Here is an 11,347-nt window from a genome sequence, read left to right as displayed (position 1 = left end):
AAAAGAGCCTTTAGATGGTCTACATACAAACACTCGGCCTTAAGCCCGCTCCCCGCGGATGCGGCGGGCCAGCTGGATGTCCTTGGGCATGATGGTGACGCGCTTGGCGTGGATGGCGCACAGGTTCGTGTCCTCGAACAGCCCCACCAGGTAGGCCTCACTCGCCTCCTGCAGCGCCATCACGGCCGAGCTCTGGAAGCGCAGATCCGTCTTGAAGTCCTGCGCGATCTCGCGCACCAGCCGCTGGAACGGCAGCTTGCGGATCAGCAGCTCGGTGGACTTCTGGTAGCGCCGAATCTCGCGCAGGGCCACGGTGCCCGGCCGGTAGCGGTGCGGCTTCTTCACGCCGCCCGTGGCCGGCGCGCTCTTGCGGGCCGCCTTGGTGGCCAGCTGCTTGCGCGGGGCCTTGCCACCGGTCGACTTGCGGGCGGTCTGCTTCGTGCGAGCCATGATGTCTTCCTGGTCTCGCTCGAGGAGTGCTAGGCAGTCTTATTTATAGACATAGCCTTGTCTTGATTGGGCCAGGAGGGGTAGGAACCTCCAGAATGTGATCTCATTGGCTAGAATTCAATCCTATTTACTCGGGTAGATTGTTATGATAATCTTTCCCCCTTATTCACTTTTCCGTACTTTTCTGTAATCTTACCGATCACGGACGTTTTTCTTTTTAGACCTTTCCTTTAAATTGGTGTCATTTTTGTCAGAGCAATTTTTAAAGTGTTTTCGCAAGCTTGGGATTTATATTTTAACAGGTCCCTTCGAAATAAAAGCATGCCTTCCCATGAACTAGGTTTCAGTTAAGAGTTACTATAACTCCAATCCCATAGCTAACATTTATTTAGGGCCTGACACTGTGCTAAGCGCGTTAGTTGCATTACAGTAGTAGTTGAAGGAACCAAAAATTGAATTTACGTTTGTCCAAACCACCAACTTGCAGGGTACAGCCTTCCGCCTTTCCTTAGCTTTTCCACCTTGGCCATCAATGGCCAATTAGGTCCTGTAGACGAAACGCTTCTAAGTCAAGGAATATAACACCAGAAACATTAATTTCTCCTTTACAATGGTGAATAGTTTCTAGATAGTCGACTTGCTTATCAGTCAGATTAAAAGCTATAATAAAGTTTCAAAGCAAATAAGTTATTCGTTGATTACTGATTGCTAACATATTTTCTTCAATAAAGTAGTTTCATCTAAAAGTTTCATTTTTTCTATTCTCTATAGGGAAATTGAACATCCTCTGCTTTTTAGTTATTTCCTATGCTTTGAAGTATTGCTCAGAAAATTGCATGTCATAAAACAAGTCATGTAAGGTAATAATGCTTAAAAGTGTGAATAGTTATAAAACCTTTAATCATATGCTCATTCTATGGAAAAAGCATTGCATCCAAACCTCATAAAAACTCAAACCTGTGAACACAAGCAGGCCCAACAAGCTTAAAACTTACTTTATGGTGTCAATATGAATGATCATCTTCCTGCTGAAGGCAAAATAAAAGTTATTTTGAGGGGATTTCCTGAACACTAAACAACCTAGAAACTTATCTTTATATCTTCAAGAGTCCCCATTGGCAGCACAATCTTCTGCTCTAGGGAGACTTATGATGTCCTGCAAAGATATAACTGATGTGAACACCTGTCACCCCTTCCTGTGGTTGTTTTGTAATACTAACATAGAGAGCCCGATTCAGTATTTAAAAATTCTACATACACTCTCTCATTTAATCCCAACTCTGTGAAATAGATGTTACTTTCTTCATTTCACAGATAAAGAAACAGAGTCTTAGAGAAATTATGGCTTGTCCCAGACAAGTAACAAGGCCTGCATAATATCCTAAAGCAAAGGAATGAAATTATAATGGATTTCCAGTTTCATCAGGCTTGGGACACATTTTAAGGCACTGAAGAATTTTCTCATCATGCAATCAAATTCCTCAATCTTTCTCAAACTCCTCCACTGAGCTCTTTGCCATCGGAAGAGGAAACTACCATACGGGGGTCTGGATGGCAGCCCAAAGCAGCCCACATGGGCGTCACATTTCTTTGCGGTGTTCTTTTTTAATATATGCATTCTTGGCCATGGCATGCATTTAGGTAAGAAAAAGATTCTCAAGCTGTTGTTGGGGAGGAAAAACTTTGCTCTACCTCTCAAGCTTTTTTTTTTTTTTTGGCTGATCTAAGAATTAAATCGACATGAGACCAATTAACAGGAGAAAATCCTATAAGAATATGAGGCCCCCCCAGGCAGTCAGGCAATTGAAGTTTATATGCTATCCATAGCTAAGAAAGAGATCAATCGGGACCTGGGACTACAAAGGGAAGGAAGACCATTACAAGAAGATAAAATGAGTAAATGTTTGGTAAACAAATGTTGGCTGGGCCACTCAGAAACAACGGGGTATAGAAAGGAATTTCAGCAAACAGACTTTGCTGGGTTCCTCCCTGTCTACCACACCTAGGTCATATTGTACGGTAGTTCTCTATGGTGATCTTTCCCTTCCTAGAGCAGATCCTCTATCTGAGTTCTCTTAAACTGTTAGGAAGGAGGCAAAAAGAAAAACTTCTTTGAGTCTTCTGTTTCTTAAAAATAATCAGCCTAAAATAATCCACATGGCAAAGTAACACCTTTTGGGGGAGCAAATGTATATTCATATAGAATCCAACAGTCATGGGATGTATTTTACGTTTATAATATAGAGAATAAGAAAATTCTAAGAGTCTTCTTCTGGTTATCCTCAGAATAGAACAAGTTGTTATTTGCAGATACCAAGGGCAGGCATGAAGATTATTTTGAGTTTAAAGAGCAATCAAAACCCAGCAGATTGAAGAAAAGCTCTTTACCTCCCCCGCATCTGCCTGAAAAGAATTGAGATAGAGGACCTGCTCCAGAAAGAGAGCTATCACCATGGATAACTACATTTACCATGAACTAGGTCTGGTAGACGCGGAGGAACCTAGCAAGGCCTGTTTGATCAAAGTCCTCTGTGTCCCATTGTTTCTGAGTGGCCCAGCACACGTGTGTTTACCAAACATGTACTCTTTTTCAGCTTCCTGTGAATTGCATTTCTTCCTTTTGAAGTCCCAGGCCCTACTCCTTCTCCTTAGTTCATTTTAACTGTCTTTGGAATTTCCATGTCTGTGTGGATTCCTTGTACATACAGAATTAAATTTTATTTTCTCCTGTTAATCTGTCTCATGTCAATTTGATTCTTAGTCTAGGTAGAAGGACCTTGAAGGGGACAGGAAATTCTTGCACCCCAACACTTAGAAGTCACCTTTAATAACAGAATTCAGATCCATAATCGTTTGATTTCACCTAGTCTCCACATTGGACAATAGAGTGCTTCTGTGAGTGTTCTCAATACACTACTCTATCAGGAGTAAATTGATAATGCAGAAGAACCTCTGCTTTGCTGCTGCTGTGGGGAAAAGGGAGTATTTTTCTCCTACTAATATCTCTGAAGTTTCCTTCACCAGAAATAATAAGATCTGCAGTTTCCAGATTGAGCCCTGAAGTTTCATTATTTAGTGCTGGGGGGTGGGGGGTGGGGAGAGCACGGGAACGCAGCCTAACATTTGCCACAGGAAATAAGCAGGTAAAAGAAAAATATAATGTTTTGTATGTGCATGTGTTTGTTTTTAATATAAAAGTAATGGACTAAATTATATGTTTCAGGAAGACAGTTTGTGTTCAGTCTCTGACTGTAGGCACCCCCGAGGCTTCAAATACCCTCAAGATGAGACTGGATCTCTGGTTTGTGGGTTGGGCAGGCCATGTGCCTGATTGCCTTTCATCTTCTTCTTCTTTTTTTTAAATTTTTAATTCCAGTGCAGTTTAACCTACAGTGTTATATTCGTTTCAGGTGTACAGTATAGAGATTCAACACTTCCATACATGGCTTGGTGCCCATCAAGATGAGGGTCCTCTTAATCCCCTTCACCTCTTTCACCCAGCCCCGCCCCTTTCTGGTCACCTTCAGTTTCTTCTCCTTACTTAAGGGTCTGTTTTTGGTTTGTCTTGCTCTCTTTTCTTTCTTCGTTCTTTTGTTTTCTTAAATTCCACATATAAGTGAAATGATAGCCTTTCATCTTAAGTGGTCAATAGCACTGGACCAAATTCAGAAGCAGTGGGCTTTTGAGCTTCTTTCCTTAACTTCATTCTGAGATAAAGCCATTCCCTCAACCACTTGCTCATTGGATAAAAACTTCCCCCTTTTACGTTAACACTATTCCTTGTCCCGTACAATGAAGGGTGGCATAAGGGAGGAAAAAGTTTTCCTCAGTCCTCTTAGGGTCCCTGGCTGGGTGTGAAAATTAAACCAACAAAGACAGAACAACAGCGGAAGAACACACAAATTTACTTAATATAAGTTTTATGTGATGCAGGAAACTTCATAAGGAAATGAAGATCCAAAGAAACAGTTTGACCTGAGTATTTTTATGCTAGGTGTGATGAAGTGTGGGCGCTCCTGTAAAATGCAGTAGGTTAAGGAGTATGCGGTAAGTCTAAGAAGCCAGGGCCTGTCTGTTAGGATTCTTCTGTAGGTCCCTTTGCCTTTAGAGATAAAGATACTCCTTTCCTCCTCATCTATCCCTCTAGTCATACAGAGGGGGCACAAGAAGCTTTTATGACCTGTTTCAAGGGAGAAGGCTTTGGGGGGAAGGTTAGAGTAATCTTCCTGCTTATGTCCCTTTCTCAAGATTAAAATATTTAATATGCCAAGGTGCCATATTTTGGGGTAGCATGTCCCAAATCCCATCAGTGGTAGAATATGCCACCCCTAAATTATGCCATTTGGCACAGGGATTATTTTGAGCTAAAGGCACTTGAAAAACAGCAGGTGCAAGAAGTGTGCTCTGACCTCTGTTTCTTTCCTAAAAACAGGAGACAAAACCCCCATACGGAAGATGTTTTCCTTATACCAGGAGGAAAATAACATTCTTTTCACTGAGGATGGGGAGTTGAAGCCAAGAGAAATCTGCACAAAGAAACCTTTGTTAAACTAACCCTTATCTTCCTAGTTATTTTTCCACCATTAACTGCCCTAGCCAAAGCCTTTCTGTCTTGTGACATTTTTATGATTTACTACTCTGTCCAATCAGTCTATAAGCAGTCAACTCTAACTGCTTCTTTGGGTCTTATTTCCTTATGAGGGCTCCAATGTCAAATAAAACTCAGAGTAAATAAACTTCTATGCTTTTCTCCTGTTAATCTGTCTTGTGTTAATTATCAGGCCCAGCCAAAAACTCAAAGCGGGTAGAGGTAAAATTTTGCCTCCTCTACAGATTTCAGTTTGCAGGGGTTCAAAACATACCACCCCCAAAATGCCACTTTGGTATATTATTTTGAGATGAAGTTACTTGAGAAACAACAAATATAGGAGGTGCTCTCTGACCTCCCCCTTTCCACCTAAAAGCAGCTCAGAAAATTTTCCATGAGAAAGGTAAATCACTTGGTTTTTGTTGTTGTTCTTGTTGTTGTTTTAAGCTCAGGCCACAGATGTTAGTATGACACTTACTATCTCTTGTTTGTGGGGAATTTAGAACAGAATGCTCACAATTCAACTAATATGCAGCCTGTCTGGGAAAAAAAAAAGAAAGAAAGGAAAGAAAGAAAGAAAGAAAGAAAGAAAGAAAGAAAGAAAGAAAGAAAGAAAGAAAGAAAGAAAGAAAGAAAGAAAGAAAGAAAGAAAGAAAGAAAGAAAGAAAGAAAGAAAGAAAGAAAGAAAGAAAGAAAGAAAGAAAGAAAGAAAGAAAGAAAGAAAGAAAGAAAGAAAGAAAGAAAAGGCTATTTTTTAAAGGTACCTTCTTTCTCAACATTCCTTTCATTTAATTTTTGTAATCAACATCTATTGTGAATCCCAGGATGTTGGTTTAGGCAAGTGATGCATGGTGGCTCCATTCAATGAGCAAAGAACAAGGTTTATGGCTGGGGAAGATGGAAGAGAATGAATTCCTTCAGCCCCCATTAGAGTCACACCTTGGAGCTTTGAAGTTTAAGCATTTTGAGATATTTGAGTCTAAAAAGACTAAAGAACAATCAGGAGGATCTATATGTCTGGAGCCAGAAGTCTGGATAAAGATACAGTATTGGAACTCATTAGCATATAGAAGATAGAGCCAGGAGAGGAAAAAGCCATGTAAGATTTAAGACAGTACACCTCCCTTAGAAAAAGAGAGAATTCTTTCTGATGCAGAAACCACATCTTCTGGTAGATTCTCCTTACAGAAGGCCCTGGTAAAGTAACAAACATGCTATCACTAAAGGACCCCAAACAACTTCATAGGGCAGTTTCTGGTAATGATTTTCAAAATGGAGATTTCCCATTGAGAAATCCAATTCAGCAAAGTTTGCTAGCTCCACGTGGGGCGTCCAGGGGGACACAGTTTGGTCACTGATTTCTGGCTGAAAGCAGGGGTCGATTTTAGAGGATCTGTAGAAACGGAGATACAGAACATCGTTGTCCTTTCTGTATATATTGCTTCTTTCGGCGGAGAGCTTTGGATGACAGTGCGTTGGATTCACTGACCTCCACGAGAAGGCTTGCAAATTGAGAAAACCAATTTTCCTAGGACCCGATTTCTCCCGGGTGAGGTGAAATCCCATGCCCCCTATTAACAGAACAGACTAGACTCAGCAATTACGGCGACGTCTCCCTGCCCGGCTCCGCACACACCCCAGGTGCGGCTGCCCTGGCCGTGGCCTTCTAGGCCGGCCTAGCATCGGACGAGCTTTGTTGCGGTTTTCTGTAACCGTGCTTCGGAAGCCGGGGCCCCTCTAGTGGGGATTAGAGCCGGCGCCGTCTTCTCCTCCCCGGCTCTCGACTCCCTTGGCTCTTCCTTTCGTCTTCTCCCACCAGAAAGACCTTCCCCAGCCTGCATGTCCCGCCCTGGGCGAGCCCACAAACGGAGAGAGACAAAGGCGAAAACGGCTGCGGCCCCCGGAAGCCTGGCCTTGGGGTCTGTGCTCTCCCGGGGGCGACGGCCAATCGGTTTTTTTTCAAGAGCCCGTGAGGGGGAGCCGTGGGGAGCGAGGCAGCAGGGCTAGGGACCCGGCACGGAAGAGATGACGCAATGCCGAGCGGGCGGGGACAATTTAGGGCGGGCGTCCCGCCGCGCGCTTTCTGTTCTCAATCTGGTCCGGCACTCCTGTATATTAAGGGGAAAGCCGCCCTACCCGCTCCACAGATCGTGTGTCCGGGCTGCAGTCGCTATGTCGGGAAGAGGAAAGGGCGGCAAGGGCTTAGGCAAGGGCGGTGCCAAGCGCCACCGCAAGGTCTTGAGGGACAACATCCAAGGCATCACCAAGCCGGCGATCCGGCGCCTAGCCCGGCGTGGAGGAGTCAAACGGATCTCCGGCCTCATTTATGAGGAGACTCGGGGTGTGCTAAAGGTGTTTCTAGAAAACGTCATTCGGGACGCAGTCACCTACACTGAGCACGCCAAGCGCAAGACGGTCACCGCCATGGACGTGGTGTATGCCCTCAAGCGACAGGGACGCACCCTGTATGGCTTCGGAGGCTAAGTTGCCGCCTCAGCTCCGCGTAGATCTATGCCAACGGCCCTTTTTAGGGCCAACCATCTAGTCTTAGAAGAGCTGGACATTCGGGTAGGGCTTGGGGCCCTTGCTTTCGGGAGTTGGGCTCGAGTCAGGTCAGGCTCAGTGGGAGGTAACAGTCCCTGAAGCGCTAACCCCCCTGAACCCGAGTCGTTAACTTAAACTGCCTTTTATTTGTTGGGCTCCGTTCTGGTTTTTAAGTTCTAAAGGTTCCAGGTCTAAGTATTTCCGTGTGCTTCTGGGTACGCTGTCCTTTGTGCCTGCTGGGCTGGGGAAAGTAGAGATCCGCGAAGCCGAAGGGCAAGGTCGCGTCTTCATCTCTAGTTCGCTACATTTGCTTGGGCGAAGCGGGAAGGGAGCCCACCGGCCTGCAGTCCAGATGCCCGTTAGGCCGTTGGATGGTTTGAAGCCTCAACTCAACTACTGGCTTTCACTTCGTACCTCTACAGCAGGAGGGTGGGGACTAGATGGCGTAAGGGCCCTCCTCATATTGGACGGTGTTTTGTAATCTGTATTCTCACCCAAAAGGTGCAAGAGCACAAGTCCAGTCATCAACCATCCAAAAATCAAGAGCAATCTAGGTTACTAGAACAGATGAGCCCATTAGTGCAGCTTTAAAACAAGCTTGGCATATTATTTGCTGAGTACTTTTTTTTTTTATGCTATATCTAGGGGAGAATTTAGGAGATAACTATTTCAGTGAAACATTGCAAAGATACAGATGCAGCTTCTATAAAAGCCAAGCAGACTATATAATTTAACATCATGGAAGCAAGTCTTCCGGAAACAGTTAATTCAGGTATGTGACTTTTTCTGTTAGGGCCTGTTGTAGACACCTGTAGGAATATACCCATCAATACAGAAAGCCAATTTTTGACAAAGCAAATTGTTCTAGATTAGTGTGGTAAAGAACACAGTAAGCCATTCTCTGCACTACCACTTCAAATTGTCCTGATTTGGATCAAAATGTGGTAGGTCCACTTTGCTTATCCTTAAACCTAATTATAGTTTTGTAGCTATTTGCAAGTAGAAATTTTTTTCAGCATTCTAGGCTTATAATTTTACAGATAAATTTGGCTATGTATGTGGTTGAGAGAAGAAATACTATGTCAGCGCCCCAGAGATAAGCTAGTTCTTTATTGGTCTCCACACTTGTCTGCTCTCATTAGCGACAAACACTTGAAGGTGAAGTAGGTGTAAAACATTTAGCAATGGAGATGCCAGAATGCCAAAGAATGAGAGATTTGCCCTCTCAGAGCTTATCAGAATGGGGAGGAAAAATACATAAAATACATATTATACTTACATAAATGGTGGAATAGCACACGTGGCTCCGGTTCAGTAGGATGAGAAATGTAGACAGTAATTACCATGGGAGTCCTAACACTACGAAAGTCACTGGCTGCTGGGAGATGGGAAATCTTGGCTATGGAGGTGGGGCTTGTGGCAAGTATCACCGCGTTTTTGTTAATTTTAAGGGCAATGAGGATTAAATATATCTGATCCTCACTGAGCTACTCTGGAGGAGGAGATAGCAAAAGTTCCAAGAGAACTCAAAGAATAATGGAAGGGGGTGGGGAACATGTCCTTTGTCTAAACTAGTGGTTCTCAAAGGGTGGTCGCTAATCTAGGAACATCAGATCACCTGGGAACTTGTTAGAGACGCAAAATCTTGGATCCTCCCCAGACTTGCTGAATGAGAAATTCTAGGGAGTAAGACCTAGCAATTTGTGTTTTAACAAACCCTCCAGGTGATTATGATACCAAGTTTGAGAACCACTGGTCTATGTAACAGTTTTTCTTTAAATGAAACTAAAGTATTTAAATCTGAATATATATTGCCCTAATTTGTTTACCCAAATGTTAAATTTTGCTTGCTTTGAACGGAAAAAAACACACAAAAAAACACTAGATGAATGATCCTAGTAAGTTTTCTGTAGTACAAAATATTACAGAAGGAAAAGGTAAAACAGCTTATTTCCTCAAAGCATTTGGGACAAACATAAAAGATGTATGAATGAAAGTGTAGCCAGCTTGTTTTCCTAAATAATATTGGTTTGTGTTTTAATAGTATTGAATTTTGTAACCAATGGATATGTTTCTTTTTTCTTCTCAAGTTTCTTTAAGCTATGGTCCTTTACTTATTAATTCTGCATCTTCTTTACAGTGATTTTAATAGCGATCCTTGTTGGGGCGCCTGGGTGGCTCAGTTGATTAAGCATCTGCCTTTGACTCAGGTCGCGATCCCAGGGTCCTGGGATCGAGTCCTGCGTTGGGCTCCCTGCTCCAGCTGGGAGTCCGCTTCTCCCTCTGCTCCCCTCTCCCCCAGGCTTGTGCTTGCTCTCAAATAAATAAATAAAATCTTTAAAAAAAAATAGTGATCCTTGTTCTCATCTTGTTTCCTTCACTGAATCCTATTATATGGCATAACTGAATCTTCTATTGGCTGTATCCAGCCTCTGAATATTGCCAAATTACAGAATACATTCTGCATCTTTTTTCATTAACAAATGGCTTTTTGTTATTGTTCTTAACCATCTGTAACAGTAAGGAATATATTGCTATTTAATTTCTTTAATCTCCAACAAGATAACCTATTTCTCATTTCCACCCCTGAGTGACGCAGATGCTCTCTTCGAACCAGCCCTGGCTGCCATCTGTCCCCTCCCTGGGTGATTTCAGGACTTCCACTAGAATATATATCAATGATTATAGAATCCAGTCTGCAGGTCTACTTCCACATGGAAGCAGAGGGGCTTAAATGTTCCGCCGGCTAATCAAACCTCACAATGGACCAGTCTGAAGTCTTACCTTCCCTTTCCAGGCTCCCTACTTGTCAGAATAGCTGCATTATCTTCCCAGAAACCCAGGCTCGCTGCTCCTGAGTCATCTTGCACTACATTCTTTCTTCCTTGGAAACCTTTCTCTCTGTACTTCCTATTCTAGCTATTGATGAACATATTATTTCTCTACTTGAGCCAAAAGAACTGAACTATCATTTATACAGAATGTTACTAGAATATATAAATATGTATGGCTGTATGGAGAATTACCAGGAAGGTTTATAAAAATTTTAGAATGATTTCTTGGTGTTGGTTTTGTTATATTTGTTGAACATTTCTGAATTGTTTGAATTTCTTAAAATAAGCATGTATAATTCCCCCCAAACAATCACAAGATAGATAGTAGATAGATAGATAGATAGATAGGTAGATAGATAGATAGGTAGATAGATAATCTGGGCTATATGAACCATGACAAATCTTAGCTTTGCCAAAGTTCTGTTTTCTCATCTTTAGTGTTACTGAGAATTCCTGTCTTTCTCACAGGAACGTTTTCAGGATCAAAGGAGATCTATATGAAAGATTAAAGCCCTGAAGTAACATAAAAATAAACTAAAGTTGGTGTATTTATTGCCTATTTCACCCAATCTAGTTCGTACATGCTCCAAAATGAGTGGGGAGGGAAGTCAGTGTAGCCAAAATTTCGAGAGGATGGTAGACAGCGGGTAAAGATGAGGTATGAACAGGTTGGCAGGGCCATATTTTTCAGGATTAAACCAGAAAAATGTAGCCATCTTAAAGAATCTAATAGATTCCCCAGCTGAGTTGACTGTTACAATGTATTAAATGTATTATTTAAGAATATTCCATTCTTGGGGCGCCTGGGTGGCTCAGTCGGATAAGCGTCTGACTCTTGATTTTGGTTCAGGTCATGATCTTAGGGTTGTGAGATTGGGCCCCACTTTGGGCTCTGCACTGGGCATGGAGCCTGCTAAAGACTCTCGCTCTC

The 11,347-nt window shown here is 42.7% G+C and overlaps 2 protein-coding genes across 2 annotated transcripts; one reads left to right on the top strand and one right to left on the bottom strand.

Annotated features, from left to right (window-relative positions):
- Positions 1–39: 39 nt before the first annotated feature.
- LOC118539657 (histone H3) lies at positions 40–466 on the bottom strand. Its single transcript, XM_036098407.2, has one exon. The coding sequence runs from the start codon at positions 448–450 to the stop codon at positions 40–42; it is 411 nt and encodes a 136-aa protein (XP_035954300.2). The 5' UTR covers positions 451–466.
- Positions 467–7,173: 6,707 nt separating this feature from the next.
- H4C14 (H4 clustered histone 14) lies at positions 7,174–7,733 on the top strand. Its single transcript, XM_036098390.2, has one exon. The coding sequence runs from the start codon at positions 7,211–7,213 to the stop codon at positions 7,520–7,522; it is 312 nt and encodes a 103-aa protein (XP_035954283.2). The 5' UTR covers positions 7,174–7,210; the 3' UTR covers positions 7,523–7,733.
- The last annotated feature ends 3,614 nt before the right edge of the window (positions 7,734–11,347 follow it).

This window comes from Halichoerus grypus, chromosome 5 (assembly GCF_964656455.1).
Source record: "Halichoerus grypus chromosome 5, mHalGry1.hap1.1, whole genome shotgun sequence".
NCBI lineage: Eukaryota > Metazoa > Chordata > Mammalia > Carnivora > Phocidae > Halichoerus > Halichoerus grypus.
The sequence above is the reverse complement of the archived record's forward strand: the minus strand, read 5'-3'. Positions and strand labels throughout refer to the sequence as shown.